General features: G+C 40.3%; 1 protein-coding gene across 3 annotated transcripts; it reads left to right on the forward strand.

The window, feature by feature from the left end:
• Positions 1–1,219: 1,219 nt before the first annotated feature.
• kif2c (kinesin family member 2C) lies at positions 1,220–9,474 on the forward strand. Of its 3 annotated transcripts, none has more exons than XM_062405325.1 (23): positions 1,220–1,292; positions 1,367–1,519; positions 1,605–1,699; positions 1,818–1,919; positions 2,643–2,691; positions 2,780–2,815; positions 3,733–3,876; positions 4,258–4,380; positions 4,651–4,748; positions 4,867–4,962; positions 5,479–5,533; positions 5,806–5,968; positions 6,219–6,309; positions 6,527–6,590; positions 6,877–6,968; positions 7,071–7,213; positions 7,376–7,589; positions 7,808–7,918; positions 8,052–8,119; positions 8,385–8,463; positions 8,554–8,634; positions 8,736–8,829; positions 9,273–9,474. In XM_062405325.1, exons 2-23 carry the CDS (start codon positions 1,459–1,461, stop codon positions 9,332–9,334), a joined length of 2,121 nt encoding a protein of 706 aa, XP_062261309.1. In that variant the 5' UTR covers positions 1,220–1,292; positions 1,367–1,458; the 3' UTR covers positions 9,335–9,474. The 3 variants fall into 3 exon arrangements, with proteins under 3 accessions (XP_062261309.1, XP_062261311.1, XP_062261310.1); XM_062405326.1 differs by having other exon boundaries at positions 1,221–1,292; positions 1,454–1,519; XM_062405327.1 differs by lacking the exon at positions 2,780–2,815.
• Positions 9,475–21,528: the final 12,054 nt, after the last annotated feature.

Consider the following 21,528-nt stretch of genomic DNA (forward strand, 5'->3'; position numbering starts at 1 on the left):
TACATATTCTTACACTCATAGTATATTATATTATCTATTGTATAGTCAAATACTTATATTTATACCTCTACTATATATCATATCATACTATATCATACTCTTTGTATATTCTTTGTATATATAAGTCTATATACACATATTTATACATGTGTACATGTTATTATTATTATATTTACTATTATTATTATATATACTGTTGCTGCCATTACTACTATATACTGCTATTTTCTTGGTATAATCACTATCATATATTATGTTATATTATATACTATATATACTGTACTATTTTTATATACTGTCTAACAATAACATTACCAGCATATCATCAGTTCTATTACCATCATCTTGCCACTGCACCTTATCTACCTATTTATCTTGTGTTTCTGTTTTTATTCTTTCTACCTCAATATTTTTTATTTTATTCAATTGTATTTTATTTTATTGTATTCAAATGTACCTGCTGCTATGACGACTTAATTTCCCTTCGGGGATGAATAAAGTAATCTATCTATCTATCTATTTATCTAAAGTGTAAGGAATATTTAAAGAAACATAGAAATATAGAAAATTATTAATGTAGTTAAAATATATGCAGTGTGAGAATTTGTTTTGGTTGAGTATGAAAATTGTTTCCCTTACCATTTCCATGCTTTCCAGGTAAGTGAAAGCATCCCTAAGAAGATACTGGTTCTACAAAGGGAAAAATTAAGCCATTTGATGCCCCAAATGTCTCTTAGGTGTAATTCATATTTGTCTGTTGTGTCAGAGACTTGTTTTACACAATCCTGCATTACAGATAAGTTTTTTTTGTAATTGTATCAGACTCTAAAGCATGGTGTTTTTAACAGACTTTATGGATATGTTAAAGTGAAAATGTATTGTATTACATTTAAATAGACATACTCCTTTGACCGTATAAATTCTTATTTCTTATCATATATCCCTTAGTTCTTACATTTACATTTAAAAACAAAAGTTATAATACACAGTCCTTATCCTTAATTTTTAGCATGAGAATATCAGCAGGAAATCAAAAAGTTAATCAGATAAAATGCTAAATAATAACTCTTCATAAATCTTAAATATATTTGTTTTCAAATGACGGCTGCCGGCAGATGTAATTCCCAACTACCCCAGGTAGTGGCGATATAGTGCCAATTTGTATTTCCGGTACAAAGACTATAAAAGAAGAAGGGACCACACGAGAGCAAGACGTAGACCAATCATATTCTTTAAAACCCGGAAATAACTCAGGTTTGAATCTTGGGCGGCGTTTGCGTTTATTCCGGAAGGTAAGTTTAAAAATACAATGTCGTTACCAACAAACAAAGCAAATAGGGACTCGCTTTCAAATGTTCGTTTGTAGGGTTATTGACGAGAAGAGGATTTAACAGCGACACATGAGCTGGGTCGAGTTAAGAAGACATTCAAGTTCATTTCTCCGTTCCTGCAGCAAAGATGGAGACGAGTCTGTCCAGGCTTCTTGTTGGTTTGTCTGTACAAATCAGCCGGAGTGACGGTGAGCAGATTTGATTTCCACATGTTATCATTTGAATGCCAACTGATGAGCTTCATGGGGACTCACCGTGTTGTTCGTAAATTAGGTCGAGTGCATCTGGCAACGGTGAAATCCGTCGAGGCCGCTAAATCCACGGTGATGGTCGAGTGGTATGAGAGGAATATCTGCCGAGGGAAGGAGGTCAGCAGCGAGTCCATATAAACAAAATCACCCATTAAAAGTTTCCCTATTCCATATTTAATGAACCTGAAATCTAATCTACGAATGATGCGTTTATTCACGTTTTCTCCTGCTTTAGGTCGAAGTGAGCGAGTTGTGTGAACTCAACCCGGAGATCTCGGATCACGTCAACACTGTCACCAACAATGCTGCTGATCCTCCAGCTCTGGCTCCAGAGAAGGTGAAGCTCACTTTCCACTTAACAAGCAAAGCCAGCAGCTTGTCACTGCGGACCGTTTCAACCGTGTTATTACATACAATTATATTACTGTAAAAAGCAATCAACAATTTTTTTTTAATGAAGGGTGCCCTGGTAGGGTCGAGTACCGTTTACATTTGAACAGGTGCAGGTACCTGGGATTGGGTACCTGTACCTAATGGTACTTTTACTTTCTCTGTATAAGAGAAAAAAAGTCTGACCAGGGTTTTCCTGAATCTAGAATTACATGGTGTCTGCCTCCATCAAATTTTGAGTTTGGCCCTTGACAAACGTGATCACTATAAGTGGGGAGTTGATTATTAAAAAAAAAATTGTGTAGCTTCTGTTTCATACTCCCACGACCTGAGGGAGAGGTAACGGCACACACCCAGGCTCCACTGCTCGCCCCTCTCTCTCTTACTCGTACTCACACAGACTCCGCTGTCTTCTCTGATCAGCCACAGTTTAAACGTTGATTTATTTTGAAATGACACCAAAGTATCTACACCGATCATCACATAATCATCCATACTTCAACTATGAAATGGTGGGTATGTATGAAAAAAGTAATTGTACTCATCGTTTTTGTTCATTAACACAAGTAGAATATTAGTCCTGAATGGAAGCAACAGGTTAAAGCGGTGTAGTGTTTTGCTTTGAATGCTGGTTATATGAAAACGTCATCTGTTTGCGTCTCTTCCACAGAAGTACGAGGGTCGACTGCGCTCGTCCAGGATTCCGGCCCCTCCCTCCTGTAAGTTAAACGACTCTAAACAGTTTTGTCTATTAAGACTTACCACATTTACTGCCCTGTCACTTAACGGCCTGTTTCCTTCCAAAAGCCTCCATCCCAGCTGTCACCAAGGTTGAAGAGTCAGGTCTGCAAGACATGCATGTTCTTCTCTCTGAAGCAAATCAGTTGTAGTTTCTAATCTTCCCTTTTGATAAAGGGATTTGGGGAGTAAGTGCAAAAACCCACACTTCTGGGAGAGCTGATCTCTGCTCAGACTAGGGCTTGGCAATAACACAATATCATTCATAATTGCTATATAACTTTCATCAATAGCAATACAATATAAGTGCAATTTATATTGATGTGATGCTTATACATTGTGCAATCACAGTGGGGAGCAATGACAGTATCACTGATCCAACATGGATTTGAAATGTCACATTTATCATGATAATTATCAATCTTGACTAATATGAATATTTTATCTTGATACAAGTTTTGGCCTTATCGCCCAGCCCTAGATCAGACATCTGGTTACAGGTAAATCTTAATTTTATTGATTAGGGCACAGGGATCGTATTCACAATTCTGGGCACATGGCACTCTGTCAATCTGAGTTTGTTTCTGGTTGGGAAGAAAGATCACACACTGGATAGGCAGCGTTAAAAAAAGAGTGCTCTGTATCGTCACTGTTAACACGGGTACTACATTTGTACGTGTGTTTATCCATTTAGGACACAATGGGCTGTGATGAGGCATTACTCTCCTTTTTGATTGTTTAACATTGGCTGATTGTAACATTATTAAACTCCAGTAAGTAATATATTCATGTGCAATTGTGCTTAAAATAAAGGCTGACATTACTTATCCAAGCTAATTTGGCTTCCACTTTTCGGTTGCTGTTTTTATCATTCCAACTGGCTCCTCCATCAGTGATGGTACAGTTGAACTCTCCGTTGTGCAGGGTTTGATCCCAGTTCGAGCAAAGCTTAATGATACTTGCTGTCAGACAATGAAACATCTGTATGGCAGCTAATTGACTTTTATTTCTCTTACTTTTAGTTGCCAGTCGGTCTCAAGTCAGGCAGACGTGTATGTTCCAGGTTCCGGCTGCAGCTGCAGCACCAGTCACAACCACTCAGGCCTCTCAGGAAATCCCGGAGACGGTCCAACCCGATCCAACATCATTTGTCCTAACAAATTCTGGTTGGTAGTAATTCTCTGAAATTATTTCTGAAAAAGAAATTCACAAATTATTGCACTTGATACATTTCCAGATATTGGTTTCAATTGTGTTTTTCAACATTTTCCTACGGATTAATGGATCTTCATTATAAAAATGTAGCATATTTAAGAGACTGATATCCATGACTTTATGTATTTGGTGCAACTTGGTTGGAATCAGGGAAAGGTTGGACCTCAATGGTGGAATGCGCTTCAACATTTCAGTTGTTATTCACATTGTATGAGACGATTTTCAGGTTTTGTCCAACATGTGCAAGTTCTTTATTCTTGCTTTATTTGTTTAATAATTTGGAAATATGTATCCTCTTTATAATCTCAAGTCCATTCTTCTGCCTCATTTAGTGACTTCCCATCAGCAGCGTAGGAAGAAAGAGACTCCATTAGCACAATCCACGCCTTTTGCGCGTGAGAGCGTAAAAGAAAACTTTGAACTGGAAAAAATACCTCCTCCACCGGTCATCAAAGGTCAGAGACAAATTATACACCAACACGATATCATGTGCTTCCCCTGGATTACACCGAACTATAGACATATCCATCCTACACAGAGAGAATGCTCTGCACATTCATGTCACAATTGAAACCTTCCATGCTTATTATTGACAATCATTTTCAGATTTTCACAATATGAGGAACATTGTTGTTTTGTGATTACATAGTGTTGAATATTATAATAGTGGCAATGAAATGTGATGTCTTTAAAACAAAAGTGGTTATCATCTTCATGCACTCCAGGCAGGAGAAAGTCAGTGGCTCCCCAGGAGTTAAACAAAGGCAACAAAAGAATGTCTTGTGTTATAAAGCCCCCTGAAATGCAGACCAAGAAAGGAAAGGTAGGATTTTTTTAATTCATTCTGGTGTTTTGTAAAATTGTAAATGTGACTTGATTAGATATTTTAGTTTAAGTAAATTCCCATCTTATATTTAACAGTCCTTTGGTTTCTTGTTCAGTTTGGTGAGGCTAATCGACCAAATCAAAAGTTCTTTGAGATGATCCAAATCTTCAGAGAGACCCTGGAAATAACCCCCATATCAACTACTGACCTGGTAAGTTTGGACTATGGAAATAGGGCCCTGTTCAAACCTGATATTGACATCAACCCTGAGTGATCCAATCAGAAATAGTTTATTTCTATGAGTTACTGGTTAAATGTTCCCTCTGTTTGAATTGAAAAAAAATATTTTCTCAGGACGTGTTATTCTGTTTTTGACAGTAAACTTTATTATAACTGTCAGCTCACAGTGGTTCTCCTTTCCTAACGGTTTCTCATTCACATCATTCCTTGACTTCCATTGACTCACTATTCCAACCGGGGTCACGGAATAGTGGTTAGGAAAGGAGATTATTGCACTGAACTTGATCGCAACTGGTCACAGGAAACACATTCAAGATGCATTTTAATGCCACGTTTAAAGTATGAACTCCATGCTGTCCATTTGTGATCGGTCTCTCAGGACGGTTGTTAATACCAGTTCTGAACTGGGCCTAAGTGGAATGTATAAAGATGTATACCAGTGGTTTGTTTGACGCCTCTTCATAAAGCGCGTGTTGTGTTTTCACAGATTGAAGCTCACAGGATTTGTGTGTGCATTCGCAAGCGACCCCTGAACAAGCAAGGTAACCTGCATCAGTGTCACTAAACACAAAGTGATTCATTCAGTTGTCCCTACTACACCCATTTGACAGAGCTGAATCTTTCTCTTAATCAGACCAGCTGCTTACACAGGCCTTTCAAAATGCAACTGACCTACAACTCCTTATTGTGCCTGAAAGGATCCTCTGTTTATGCAGTGTCATTCAGAGATAAAGGATTCATTAATGTGCCATCTTGCCCTAAAACGCTAATCCTGCAATTTCTTAATGTGGTCTTTGACATTCTGTGTGTTCAGAGTTGAATAAGAAGGAGATCGATGTGGTGTCTGTACCTGGGAACGGTACAGTCTTGCTCCACGAGCCAAAAACGAAGGTGGACCTCACCAAGTACTTGGACAACCAAGTCTTTCACTTTGACTACTCCTTCGACGAGACCGCCGCCAACGACCTGGTCTACAAGTAATTAGCTCATTTGCCCTTAATTTGGATAAGAGTGCAGATTTACATGAGGGGTCATTTATGGAATTTGCTTGTTTCTTATGACGAATGTCCCCCTGGACAACACAATGTTAAAGCCTCTCGAGCTATTAGTCCCATTAAATGGATCAATAAGCCTGGGACAGAATAATTCATTCATAAATTATTATTGTGTGAGCATATGTACCTCTTGCCCAGTTTCTGACATTTTGATTTTCTTTTTTGTCTTGAGGCTCACTGCCAAACCTCTGGTGCAGTCCATTTTCGAAGGTTGCATGGCAACATGTTTTGCCTACGGTCAGACAGGAAGTGGGAAAACCCATGTAAGTTTTTTTGGGGGGGGTTGAGTTGTCTGGAATCAGTGTTTTTGTCTTGGATGGAAGTAAAAAAAACATTTTGACGTGGTTTTAATGAGAAATAACTGGATGCCAACAATTTGAGGATATAGTTTTTGCTACATTTCCTCAAAATAAAAACCTAAACTGTGTACATGCCTATGCACACTTTCATTTATTCTTTCTGATTTCCTTTTTCCTCTAGACAATGGGAGGTGATTTCACAGGGAAGCAGCAGAACAGTGCCAAAGGGGTCTACGCCTTGGCAGGTACAATCCTCAGATTTCCACAGAACTAGAAGTAACTTGTTTGGTTAGGGACTCTGATTATGGTTCTGCCCATTGAACAGTCTGTTGTAAGAAAATAAGATTGGTCATCTGAGCTTTTATCACAAAAGGATTAAATAATTAGCAATTTTCCATTTTATCCTCATTATTTGTATGTGTCTCCCTAATTCAGGTTGTGTACCATTGTTAATCCATTCTTCAATCTACATAAGATTCAGAATTTTCTTAAAGTGCCCCTAAAACTAGAACTTGCTTGACTCTCCTTTAGCCCAAGACGTTTTCGCCTATCTCAACCACAGGAGGTACAATAACCTGGATGTCTCTGCCTACGTCAGCTTCTTTGAGATTTACAATGGCAAAGTATAAAAAAAACCTCTTCTCCTGCTTCCCTTAGCACATTTAAACAGGACAAATCAGCTTATTCAAGTTAGTATTTAATCATAATATACTTTTTTGACTTAGGTGTATGACCTGCTGAACAATAAGGCTAAGCTCCGAGTTATGGAAGATGACCGACAGCAGGTTCAGGTTGTGGGCCTTGAGGAGGTCTACGTGAACTCGGCAGAAGAAGTCATCAAGATTATACAGACAGGCAGTGCCTGCAGGTACTAATGTGATAAGAACATTTCATTTGCAACCTCTGCTTCTATAAAAGAATGTAATTATTGCTTAAAACTGTGACCTGGTAGTTAATACCCCACAGCAAACCAAAATGGAACAGTGACATTGCTGCTTTCCCTGTTCGTCTTGGTCTGCTTTCTTTCCAGAACATCAGGCCAGACCTCAGCCAACGCCAACTCATCCCGCTCTCACGCCATCCTCCAGATTGTGCTCCGACGCAACGACCGCGCTTCCACCCTACACGGCAAATTTTCACTGGTTGATTTAGCCGGCAACGAGCGTGGTACAGATGTCAGCAGCAACGACCGCAGCACTTTGGTTGAGACCGCAGAGATCAACCGCAGCCTGCTGGCTCTCAAGGTAGACTGTCGCATGTACTCATCATATCAAAAGTAATTACGTAACTACAAAGTGAGAAGTCAGTTTTTTTCCACTCGCCCCTCAGCTGCAGATGAATTAACTGTTATGACAAATTGTGACTAAAGTGTAAAATGCTCCAAATCCATGGAAATCCAACAGTCCAAATATCAAATGATGCATGCAAAGCACCTAAAAGGATGCTCTTGTGTGTCCTGTAGGAATGCATCCGTTCACTGGGGAAGAACAGCGATCACATTCCTTTCCGGATGAGCACTTTGACCAAGGTCCTCAGGGACTCCTTCATCGGAGAGAAGTCCCGGACCTGCATGGTACGTTAAACTTTGAAACTTACAGTTTGGCATCTGGTGCATAGTGGTCTTATTACATTACAGTAGATGATGCAGATGCATAAACTTTAATGCAACTATGTATTTAATGTATGTGTCTGGTTTTGTTGCATAGATTGCCATGGTGTCTCCAGGCATGTCTTCATGTGAATACACAATGAACACACTACGCTACGCTGACAGGTACATATGTAATGCAATGACTCTAATAATTGAGTTTGTTCCAGATAGATTATTTTATCTTATTTTAAGGGTCTAAACATGTATGAAAAGTAAAAGGGGACTACTTGATCACTATATCTGAATTTAAACAGCATTTGTATAGGAACCATTCTATCTCAAGCGTTTTGAAATCCATTTAAATGGTTGATCACTATATCTGGCTTCCTCTATATTATGAAAAAAATATTATGCCTGTGAAGCTCAATCATTTCCCCCTCTTCTGCAGAGTGAAGGAACTGAATGGAAATATCAAAGCCCGTCCAGCAGCTAAGGCAGAAGAGCCTATTAGCAGCTCCTCGGATGAGGTAAGCAAGCACAAGCTGAGAGACATCACAACTCATATTTATTGTAACACAACTTGCGAAACATTTGCTGTTGTCTTTTGTGTATCATAGGAATCTGTTGTGGAAACCGGTGTCTACGATGCCATATCCAAGGTGGCAGATCTGGAGGAGAAAGTTTATGTGGAACTTCAGGTAGTTGTCTTAAATCTGCTCATCTTTACAGGATACAAGGAGTTGATTTCAAAGAACCTGTCTGTGTAACTCCTTGCATTTCAATCACTTTCTTTTCTCAGAGGGCAAATGAGCTTGTGAAGACAATGGAGCAAACCTCGTACAATATCGAGGAAGGAGTTCCCGAACTAGTGGATTATTCGCAGAAATTATTGGGTTTGTTTCTTTTACTTTGGGTTTGATTGGCTGGTATTAACTGACCTCAATTTACTGTACTGGTGAATATTACACATCCATTGTCAGCATTAGGAGCAGACTCCTAGTTTAGTCTAAAACATCCACATCAGGTCATTATTTTTTTATTAAAATTTGATTTGCGAAAAAACTGAAATTTTACCTTTTTTAATATATATTTTATTCAACAAACCACATGTTCTACTATGTGGTGATGTAGATGAAGTGACACAAGCTGCTTGACAATTATCATGAAGTTCATTAACAAACCTGTGAGCTGCATGCTGACACAGAAGAAACTTAATTCTGGCCAGGTTAAATATCCGAAAGTGCCTGAACAAAACTACTACAAACATGAAGAATGAAAATCTGTGTGAATGTTTGTGCTTTACATGTACTTATCCAGTCTTAACTGTCATTCACAGAAACGGTCCTGGCTTTGCAGGCGACTGTGGATCAGGAGAGAATGACGAGGCTGGGTCACTGAGCTGAGGCTGGAAAACCCCACGTCATGCCATGTTTGTTTTATTGTATGTCGGTTTTATTGTTTTAAACACTGTATTAAATAAAATGTGTTCAAACACTAATTCATTAAATATATCTTTTCAAAAGCTACTTTGGAAACTACTGCCATGTTGGATGCTTCAGTTTTTGCTGTGGATGTCTTATTGGATTACCTGGACCGACTCAACCAGCAGATACTAGTACCCACAACCCGCTGAGAAAATGTGGTATGGGTATAATTAAGTAGTTTAAGTGAAATTGTCAAGATTTTATGCAATTACACTTATGACACAATAGAAGATCCGCTGTGTGTGCTACAGTAGGAGATCGGAGGACACAGCTGTCACCGAACTAATCAGTTAACAAATATAAGTGATTTAAAAAAAAAAACAGTTTCAAGTAGAAACTCAGGATATTTACTGACGAGTCAGCACACTTGGTAACGCTGGAAGAAAATTATGGATGCACAAATCAGGTTACGGAGCACATAAGTGCAGCAAACTTGAGCATACCAAAAAGAACAACTCACAGCAGGTGTGCTGTGGAAAAGTTATTTAAGGAACGAAAGTCTATTTACACTGCTAGTTATCCTGCCCCAGCCACGTTTCAACATGGCATTGTTAGAAGCAGCATGATGGCTAAAGCTACATCAGGAGTAAAGCTTTGGAATAGGGCTATCGGTTATCTGTAATATCTACAGGGAAGTTGGTACATCAGAGAGCTGACAGCGTAGTTCATGTTTCTGTTGTGGGAAATGGATAAATTCAAGAGTAACTGGTATACACAAATGGAAGCAATAAAACTTGGATATATGATTTATGTATCTTGGGGAAACGTCTGCTCCCAAATGTCATAAATCTCAATAGCACTGTTTAGAACTTTTCCCAGAATAGACTAGAAAGCACTTGTTAACGGTGCAAGGAGAGAATACAAAATGTAATGTCATATAGTTAGAATGACTTCTGAGGATGCAACACAAAATTAAAAGTAAAACGGGTGATAACTGGTCAGTTTTAAGGAGGACAGTTTGAATATCCTTACTATGACATTAGTAGTTATGGTCACTCAGTGTTTCATCACCCAGAAGCAATACCATAAACATGCAGAGACTCAAACATTACATGAATCTCTCAAAAGCAAAGAGTAACAAGGTTTTTTCTCAGACTTCTATTTTCTCTTGATGACTGACGTTAACAGGTTTATGGAGGAGTCATTGTGCCCTCCTGTGGCTCAAATCCGTCACTGCGGTCTCCACTGCATCTGACTGAAAGCCAGAAGAAAGGAAATGAAAAAAATGTCGATCATTTTTTACTATTAGTCACACAACAGTAAATTAAAATTGTTCCAAACTGAATGTAAGGACCATTATCAGGACCTGTTAAAAGCTCAAATACATTTTTTCGTCCACCTCAGCCTGTTGTCTAGTACTATCTCTGGCTAGTATACTCTGCCAAAGATGGTTTGTGTGGATTTGTGTGATGGTACATGTGAGAGTATAGTAGTGTGTTTGAGAGAGTATGATGGTACATGTGAGAGTATAGTGTGTGTGAGAGTATGATGGTACATGTAAGAGAGTTTAAGTGCGTATACTGGTATGCAGTATGTGAGAGTATAATGCTGTGTGTGAAACCAAGTATGAATGATCACTCGTTTTATATTGCATTTTACATTTTAATATTTTACATCTGATAATATTAAACTACATTTGATTTTAACAGCACATGCAATACTTTTTTTCACTGCTATATGAAATATATTTGTGATCAAATATTGAATTCACATCACACAGCCCTTTAATTATTCCGTGCTCACATCCTGTGTCCATGACTTGACACTTCCAGCTTCAGACGACAGGAGCGATGTTTCCCCTCCGGTCTCTGGTTTGGAGCAAGTTCTGCTAAACTCTGATCCGTTAAGCCGACTGCACTTCATCCATGTGACCGCAGGAATCCTGTGTATGTCCACAGGCTCCCTTCCCTCCCTGCACCCCACTGCCAGCCAGGCACAACAGTTTAGTCCCCCCCCCCCCCCAATGACATCAACAGCCAGGGACAGCTGGACAATGACCCATAATGCAGTTCAGCCTCTCCTTCAGTGTGGGAGGCTTCTCGCCCCCCCCCCCCCCCTTGCCTCGCTCCTCGGTTCCACACCCTCTCTGTCTCCAAACCTCCCCGCTACACACAAGCTGGACTTATGTATACACATTCCCCACAAGTGAACGCTGACACATGACAAATCAAAGGTCTAATAAACAGCTTGTGCTGAATAATCCCCCCCCCCCCCCCCCCACACACACACACACACACCGCCGCCGCCAAAGAATGAAAAATAAACAGATCCTCGTCAGCCAGGCCATTTGGTGGGTCTGTCTGCCGGTGACTGGGTGGCCCAAGGCTGCTCGGTGTGAGGCCTGGGATGGAGCCACAACTGTTTCCCGTGAGCAGCCCAACCCCCAGAGCCTCTCCACAACTGGCTTGGTGGGTGGCATTCCCCTCCTGCTTCCTTTCTTCTCATCCACCCACAGCTCCTGCGCTCTCGCCTCTCTCTCTCTCTCCCTCTCTCTCCCCCTTCAGAGCTCTCTGCTTCAGGCGATCCGCTCACACTCACTCCACTCTCCCGGCCTCGCTGCCGGCAGTGGACACGAGGAGATGACGTTCCTCGGCTTGTGTCTGCTGCATTAAAGAACTGTTGCGTGTTTACTTGGTGCTGACTGCGCGTTTCTGTGCATGTGCGTCCGCCGATGGATGACATCAGCTGTCATCACGTTGTTTAAATCACCTAAAAGCTTCAGCCTCACACACACTGTGTCGCAGGAGTTATCTTCGCCTGATCTCATGTCCAGAAAACATGTGATGGTTACAAACAACATTAAACTAACCTGTTTTAAATTGTAGCTGTGGATGACTCGATCCTTGTATGTTGTATAAATACTTTGAACTAATGTTATTTGTATCTTTATAATTAACCGTGAGAACTTCATTGATTTCATGAAAATGTTGGCAGAATATTCGTATTTAAAAAGAAAAAGTCCGTTTGTCATGTGCCACGGTTGTGTTCCAGTATAATAGAATATCTTCACACAGTATAGTAGTAACACGCAGCTTCATCATTTGGTGTCATTTCTTGAAGTTCATTCAGTGATTATTTGCAATGATTTGGAATCATTGCACTGTGATGATCATCAGTTTATTAGTTCAGCTTGAGAGACAAACCTCCGGGACGGTTTCTCTCCCTCACACACACTCCGTTACTCACTTGTTTGCTCGTGCACCCCCTCGCCCCCCCATATTATTTTCCATCTGTCCAAAACCATACTCTCTCAATGTAAAGAAAATTGGCAGAGGCTCTGTTCCCCTATACAGACTAAATAAACACACATGGATACAGTACGTGTGCTGAACACAAGTACAAACCACCCAGGAAGGTTGAGTCTCAGCGAGAGGAGTGATGGGAGGAACAAAGGGAAGGGAGAGAAAAATATATTTGACAAGCACAAAGTTTGATATCCATATACTCCATCTTTAGAATTGCTTTATTATTGTGATTTTTAAAAACTGGGTCATATACATGATTATTCTGAACCAATATTGGGCTGAAGGGGCAACTCAAATGTTCACTCAACATCCACTGCCCACATTGATGGTGGTTTATGTACCAGTAAGATGCACAGGGACACTTGTGGTGAGAATATTCATGAAGAGACAATACTAGTTTTTGTTAGGTTAATTTTGAAGAGTCATTGAGAATAATAATTAATGCTTACTTATCTAATACAAGGAAGGCTAAATAGTCTCTGATATTTGTTGTTTGTGTTGCACTACACTATATGACCAGCAGAGAGCAGTATGGCTACAAACAGAAACAGCTACATGCAGCCAGTTGGGGAGTTGGAGATGAGCACTAATAACTTGACACATGAGTCAACATGAGAATCAAACATTTCTCTTAAAATTGATTTTCTTCTATAGTGTCAATCAACATAAGCTGTGGTTCGATTTATTTATTGTCTCATAACTGAATTAGTTGTGGACCCAGCACAGATCCAGCAGGGATTTAAAAAGCGTCTCCAGCTGAGGAGCCAAACTGAGCAAATGCTGAGCGAGCCTGGAACATTCCCTCTTTAATGCATATTAGTATTCTTGGCATGTGGTGATCCACTGCAACATGCCAGTGACCCATTTCGGTTCTGCCAAACAGACTAGGCTTATTCTTTAAGCACATCAATTTCAGGCAGCAGAATAGATCAGCAAGAAGTTTGTCCAACTCTGAAGCCGGGCCACATCGTGCAGCAGCAGCCACCTGAGGCTGCCCAGCTGGCAGGTTGTGTCTTTTTCTTCAACTGTAATTCTGTTTATTTATTTGGCCTCCGCAGTAAAGAGTGGTCTGAGGAGTACACACAGCTGTCGCTCCACAGGCCGCATACATCTGCAGTACCACATCGATCCACTGATAGCAATCTGTCAATACTGTTTCATACCAATCGATAAACAGTTTATTAGATTAAAATAATCATTTCAGCTAACACAGAGAAACAGGGGTTGTAACAAAGTACTTAGTTACTTTACTCTAAAATTGGCACTTTATATTTAAATTATTTTTAAATGTGTACCTTTGCTTAAGTTAAATGTAAAGAAATGCAGAGAATAGATCCATTCTGCATCAAACCTCATCTGCATCTTGGAGAACACTACGTGTATTTAAAGAAAATCCCTGCCATGTTAAACCTCACAGTGTAGTGTGGTCATCGTGAGAGAGTGCAGAGGAGACTGACCTAACTCCGTGACACATTTTTAGCCCACAGCTGTGTATGTGCCTGTTTGACTATTTGTGTTTTTACGTGTAATGAACTTTCTTATTTGGGGATCTGTAAATATCCAACTGACCGTGTGTGGTCCTTCCCGCTATGTGTCAAAGCAGCAAAGAATCTGTGAAGGGCACATTGAAAAAGTCCCAACATTTAAATGGGTGGTCACAGAGTTAAAGTGACGGTTGGAGATCCCTCTCAGGGCAGCAGTGACTTTGCTTTTAGCATTTCCTTGGTTCAGTAATATAGTACAGCACTTTGAGTAATAGAGTACAGCACTTTGAGTAATAGAGTACAGCACTTTCACAGCAAAGAACAGGAACCATAGTCTCTCGTTCAACGAGATATGATCTGATATGTTCATATAATAACCGGACTCTTGCAGGAAACATTTTAGAACATCGCGCCCTTGTAAAATATTAGCTATAGCCTACATGTAAAGATGGACGACATGACAGCTCCCCCAAAGTGAAGCCAAAGTGTATCGCCACCTGGTGGCTGGCCGAAGTATAGGTCGGAAAACCTTCCTCCTCCATGAACATGGACCAAGCTAAAAAGTACACATCAAATATTTTTATAATAGATGATTTCTGTAATTTTCCCATCAATGATGTTCAAGTGTTAATTTTCCCCGTTAGTTTGGTTTAATTTAGAAATTAAATTGTTTAAAAAAGGGGTGAAATGTCCCAATTGACAGCTGAGACTGATAGTCACAATTAGTCGAGACCTCACGACTTAGGCTCCATCCCCCGATCACTACTGCGCAGATTCTCTTTCCAAATGCGCAAGATGGCAGTTTTTGTATCCTGGATAATTTGGCTTTATTTCTGGATAGTGGAAGGAAGTGGAGACGCTTCATCTTTATATCCCATCTATGGTATCAGCACAAGAGTAGCAGCATGCGATCTGCGTCATTGCTTGAAACCCACAGCCACAGATGTTCAGAGTGCCCCTCCGTTTCTCCATTTGGTCACTAACTAATCCACACGGCCACTGTCACTCACAATTTCCTTGTTGGCCCTCTTTAGTTTCCACTTGATATTTTATGGTATCATACTACAGAGAGCAGAGGAGAAAAACATTAAGAAAGCACAATAAGGTTTTAAACTTAATTTAAACCAAGAGGTTGGTGACAAAGTTAAATACATCTGAAACAAAGTTTAACCCGTAACCCACAGCGATCTGAGCCCATAAATTCTATTCTTGAATTCAATCAGTTTCCCTGCGAACTATAAAGGCTGAGATACAGCAGGCCCCCGTATGGCCTCTTTAAGGGAACACCAAGCGAAACCACAAACCATTAATGGCGCAGAAATGTGTCAGTGTGCTTTTGAAATTAATCCTTTTAACCCACCAGTGTTTCTTTCTCTCTTTTTTCCCCTCTTTTACAGGACTCACAAGAGAAGTCCTGTGTTTGCTTGCATAGTGCATGGTACAACATGTGGACCCAGAGAGCTCAAAGAAAAACTACACCTACACACTCAGTTTTACAGCCCATACCCCAAAACCACAGCAATTGGAAGCACTGCAAAATAAATCTCTCTTAAGTTACTTTGTCTGTAATTATGGATTATTATATATAATTAATTATATGATTTTTTTTTATATAAGGTAGTGAGATAATTTGCTAAATGTTTCCATGCTAGATAATTTTGTTTAAGGAAAGTATGAATGCACTGATTAAAGGAAGAAGACTTGTAGGGTCCTACCAAACACAGCATCAACGACACGTCCATCATCAAAAACAAGAGATTAGAAGTATTTCTTTTCACCTCAAAGTGACATTGTCATTTTAGTTTAATACATAGTACATATATTGATATTCAGTATATTTGTATTGCTTTTGTGAAATGCAGATAGCCCCCTTTAGCACACACACACTGCAAACACTGCACACATTGCACACACGCTCTCGCACAACGCGGGATGCACGTTAGCATGGCTATCTCAGCTAGCATCCTTACTTCCAGTAGCTAGTTTAGGCTAAAAACACAGTGTTAATGATGCGTTTCGAGTTGAGTTTAAATGTCGGGGCTCATGGACACGTGGATGACACCACAGGAGCAGTGACGAGGCATTTTATATTGTTTTTCTACATTTGAAGAAGGAGTCACCAGTTACTTCAATTGTTTTGGATTTGGCTGCAACGCTGTTTACACCAGAAACTCCAAAAGTGTTTTATGGACTCAAACACTTCACCCAGCCCTCAATCGGCAAATTAGTGAGTAGATGGTGAGTGAATTTCACTTTTTGAGTGAGCTATCACTCTTAACTGTCGCAACATTGTATGCTACCTACTTTGTACAGCTTGTTTTATTGTTAGCGCTCCTCAAATGTGCTATTGCCATTGTTTGCGTTTTTCCATCGACCCCGAGACAAAGAATATTAAAAAACCACACTCATGGATGGCGTCGATTAGAGTTGATCCTCTGGTTTGCCTAACGTGCTGTGCAGCGAGGCTTTGACTTATTGCTCCCCAGCCTTCCCCAGTTCTCCTCCTCCTCCTCCACCGCATGAAATGGCCGTCTGTGCCAGCCTAGCGCTGAACCTTCATTAGCTTTTACTACCCCACTTGGATGTGTTTAGCTTTGCTCTCTGTGTGTGTGTGTGTGTGTGTGTGTGTGTGTGTGTGTGTGTGTGTGTGTTTGCGTGTGTGTGCGTGTGTGTCTCACCCTCTGTAAGTGTCTATGTCAGCGCAGGCTTAATTGCCAGCCCCCGCCCTCCCTCTGGAGCACCCCTCAATGCCATGCCACCGTATCATTACACTGTGGCTGCAATTTAAACTTCAGTCACACGTATACACACACACACACACACAAAGACGAGACAGTGGGGTACTGTGGAGCTCGTTTACTCACTGATCAATTGGATTTTTTTTTTTTAAATCGAAACCCACGTGTAATGATGATGATGTGGAGAAAAAGAGAGCGAGGGAGAGCAAGGACGTGAAAAACACAACAAAAACAAAAATGCAATACGACAGAGCGGCGCAGCACAATGCATCACTGCTGATCCACAACTACGTCTGGTGTTCAAACTGTTATTGTTTGAACTAAACAAACCACTTATAAACACAAGGCCTCTGCCTTACGAGGCTCATATTTAGGCCCTTCTGTAAACAGAGGAGCACAGAATGAATCAATTAAAAGGGCATTACGCTGGTTCCTGTTTATTAAAAACATGTTTACACTACACGGGGCCCTCCCGCCTGTCTGCATGATTGCCTGGAACTTCGTATTCCTCCTCCTCCTCCTCCTCCTGCCACCTCTCCATAAGGCCGGTCACGGCCAAGGTATATCAAACACACACACACGCACACACACACACACGCACACACACATGGCATAGATTAGAGAGACATTTGTTAAGTCAAAGAGCGTTTTCGGAAATATTGATCTCCTTCTTCCTCGTTTCTCTGACATGATTAGACGGAATCAGTCGGAGCAACAATCTGCGGCAGCAGTGGGCAATCACAGTGCAGCAACACATATAAATACACGGAGTGGGACTGGGAGTGAAAGGAGATGTGTGTGTTTCAGAGAACAGAAAAAAGTGAAAAGGAAGTTTGTATCAGTTAAAAGAACATTTGATGGAGTGATTCTGTGCCTTGTTAGTTGGGAAGCATTAAGTGATGTCAAAGCCATGAGCTGGCAAGAAAGGTCAATTTAAGAATCATATTCACGCAGTCATGAGCCACGATTTTACCATTGATCATATTATTTTGTTGAGAATGTCCATACTCAATCAGCCCATGAATAAATCTATTTACACCATTTAAAACACAAAAACAGGTTTCAAAGTGATCTTGTGAATCATTGTCTTAAAGCTAGGGTTGGTAATCCTGGAAATGCTAGCATTACCGCCTGTATTTTAACACAAAGCACATTAGGGTAAAATATGCTATATAAAAAACTGGCATTTCCTTTTTAGTTTCATTTTGAGGTACTAAATCATCTTCATCAAATCTTTAAATCATCTAAATGCTGTGAAACTAGGAAATCTGCTCACATGGTGTTTCTGAAAGTGTATTAAAATACCATTAATGGTTAAGTCTAAAACCAACCTCTGGATTATTATGGGTTTAATTTCAAAATCCAACAAGCAACCCCGAGCAGATATCTCAGTTCATGAGTAACACACACATTATTCGCTACTTTTCAATAATATCTGTCGTATTGGGGCTGTAAGAGAGCGTTACTCTGCGGGGACAGAGCGTTAATGTGGATGTGCAGGGAAACAATCCCCACTCCCCAGATTTGTGTGGTATGTCCCCCTGAAGTCTGCTTTCTCACTGGCTTTACAACTAATTCCCCCATTCTTCTCCTCTCTGTTGTGCTTAGTGCAAAAGTACAAACACATACACCAACCCCTGCTTCACACACACACATGCATGCCAGTGCATGCTTTTGCACACATGCAAACACACAGACACAGACACACACACACACTCACACACACACACACACTTTACTAATCAGCCCTATTGAATTCCAGCGACAATGGGCGCTCATCCTCGGGCCACCCAAGCAGTGCACACAGTCACACACACATACATACACACACCCACGCGCGCACACACTAACACCAGCATCACCAGATCACGAGTTCAGTCTTTTGTTCCTTTATTGTGTTTTCTTTTCCTCCATTGATCTTACCTTCACACACAGGTCAGGAGTTGGCACTGGCAAATCTGGATATCTGGACTATATGCTGCTATCTGGGCACACACACACCACACACATACACACACAAGACTGATTCTGTTTAAAGGGATAGTCCACCCAAAAATGATAGGTCACCAATAATCTTCTCACCCCTACGCCGATGGAGGGGTGGGAGAAGTGATTGAGTCCACAAAACACTTTTGGAGTTTCAGGGGTAAACAGTGTAGCAGCCGATCCAATACAACTGAAGATAGTAGGGACTTATCATCAATATCTTCAGATAGGATCTAAACAGGAAGCTCAACAGTTTCCCATTCTTATACGAATAGATTATTTGATCATTGACAGTGTCGTGTGTAGTTTCCATAGTGGATCGTGGATTTTTCACCAATCCAGGAGATGGAGGTCAGAGGTCAGGATTAGAAGGACCCCCAGACTGCGCCATCACATTTAAATGGGATTATTTCATTCTGGCTCACTTGGAAGGAAATTAATGTGTTCTGAATATACTACAATCAAATTTCTTTGTATAACAAAAAACAGCATTTGAGCTGTAAAGATGTGGTGCAGTGGTTTGGTGGCTTACAACACGCATCTCAGTAAAGTTTTTTCGCTGGGTTTCTTACAGGACATGCTGTTGTATTGAAAGTACCACTTTGCTCCATGCTGTGAATATTGGAATGAGCAGTTGTTTACCTGATGTCCACTGAAATGCACGCTGGGATCGGCTCCAGTCTTCCTATGAACCATAGCTGGACAGCATGTTCTCATTTTCTTCACACTGAGCTGTAACATTGAATACAACATGTGCTTCTGGGAAGACATGCACTCCTGCGGCAAATTGCATTCACCTAAAACTTTAAAACAAAATCAATTGAGCCGGCTTTGTTTACTGGTTTTGTGTGTGCGCGGATGTGTGTGTGTGTGTGTGTGTGTGTGAGTCTTGGTTCAGAGTTGGACTAGCATGACAGTAACTTCAAAAGGCCGAGGTATCAGATTCAGACATTGACTGTGTTCCTTGAGCTGACAAACGAGGAGCTGTTGTGTGGAAAGCGGAGGAATTTACAGCATCTACCTTTCATCTACACAGGTGGGCCTGTGTGTGCATGTGTGTGTGTGTGTGTGTGTGTGCATGGGCAGAAATTTAGACAGACAAGTCACAACAATGATCCAGAGAGCCAGTGATCCCAGGCACTTTCCAGGTGGTTCACTGCTCCACTTCAGTGCTTCTCAGCTTCGAGTCATTGTTCGTGAAGTGGAAACGTTTCAAACAGACTCATTCAGTAAGAAAGGACACACAGCAGAATGTGCCTGGTTATAAATACACATTCTAACAAACGGACGTTGACATACATTTTTTCAGGCAACTGGTTTACATGACACTAGCACCCAAATCCTGAAATCCGTTTCCTGATCATTAAAAATAGCTTTAAAAAATGTAATTGTTGATGTTCAGGGCTTATATACGAGCCCTCTCTGTATATCAAGGATCTCCTAACTCAGTACGAGCCGGAGCAGCATCTTAGATCAACAGATTGCCTTTTATATTGCACATTGTAGTGCTGTTGAGAAAAGTGGGTCATTAATATAGCTTATTATTATTTATTATTCCTTTCAACATATGAAAGCGTTCGATGAGATAATTAAAAACAAGGATAAAGAATACATTGCAACAAGTTTTCTATCTTAATTATTTATCATGATCTGTGCCAAGCAGTCCTCAGGTCAGTGAAACCAGTTTCTCATGAAACACAAGGAACAGGGCTAATGGCTTTTTGGGGCTTTAAATTGACTCTGAGTTGTGATCTTATTACACACTCTCCTGACTGTACACACAAGACCTATTTCTGGAGACGTGAACAGTCATGAGGCTGAAATGTTGATATGGAATCAATAAAGGTTTAAGCAGCATTAATGCTTTTAATCTTCCTTTTATTTGATTCATTTAAAAAGAAAAGTCCTCACGTTGGCATTTATTTTACAATTTTCAGCCGTTTACTGCTGAAAATGATCCAGTTATCTAAGTCATGCAAACTAAAATGACTTAGATAACTGGATGATTTGGGGTTTAAAATTGTATTTTACTGACACCAAACCTTTGGTTGACCCCTCAACAATGCACCATGATGATGGAGTAGGCCTATAATATTTACAGAGTGTATTTAACCAGCAAACACAGTCAGGTTTAGGACACCTGCATTTGTGATAACAGTATTGACCCTTTTCTCTTTGCAGAGTTACAGACAAACACACCACAAAAGACCGGCAACGACACCTTTAAACACTTTGTTTTCATTCAATTTATTTTGTTAGTTAAATTTCTATAGCAGGTGAGGGAACATAACGGTCACTTAAGGGTTTTCTTGAGCATAGTTTTCAGAAGTCACAGTGTTTTAGACATGGACAAGAACATAAAAAAAAAAATGACAATGAGAAGGAAGGGCCGGAAGAAAGAAAACTTAGAAACAAGGTGTAACAGTGACACAATCCTACACACCTTCTCTTTCATGGTCCTCCAACCCTTCGCTCCACATAAAACAAAAAGAAAAAAGAAAAGGCCTCTGCTCTAAAGTGTTGTCAACCCCTCCCTCCCATAATCTCCCCAAATCAAAACAAAAAAAATGCAAACGAAACAACAAAAACAACAAACTCGGCAACAAATAGATATATTTATATATAATATATATTTACTCTTTAAAAATATAACTT

Source organism: Platichthys flesus, chromosome 14, assembly GCF_949316205.1.
Source record: "Platichthys flesus chromosome 14, fPlaFle2.1, whole genome shotgun sequence".
Lineage (NCBI taxonomy): Eukaryota > Metazoa > Chordata > Actinopteri > Pleuronectiformes > Pleuronectidae > Platichthys > Platichthys flesus.

Bases quoted from the DNA above. Each gene is read 5' to 3' on its own strand.
- kif2c (XM_062405325.1), top strand. From the start codon at position 1,459: ATGGAGACGAGTCTGTCCAGGCTTCTTGTTGGTTTGTCTGTACAAATC. The intron at 1,520-1,604 runs GTGAGCAGATTT...TTCGTAAATTAG, and splicing joins ACAAATCAGCCGGAGTGACG to GTCGAGTGCATCTGGCAACG. The intron at 8,635-8,735 runs GTAGTTGTCTTA...TTCTTTTCTCAG, and splicing joins AAGTTTATGTGGAACTTCAG to AGGGCAAATGAGCTTGTGAA.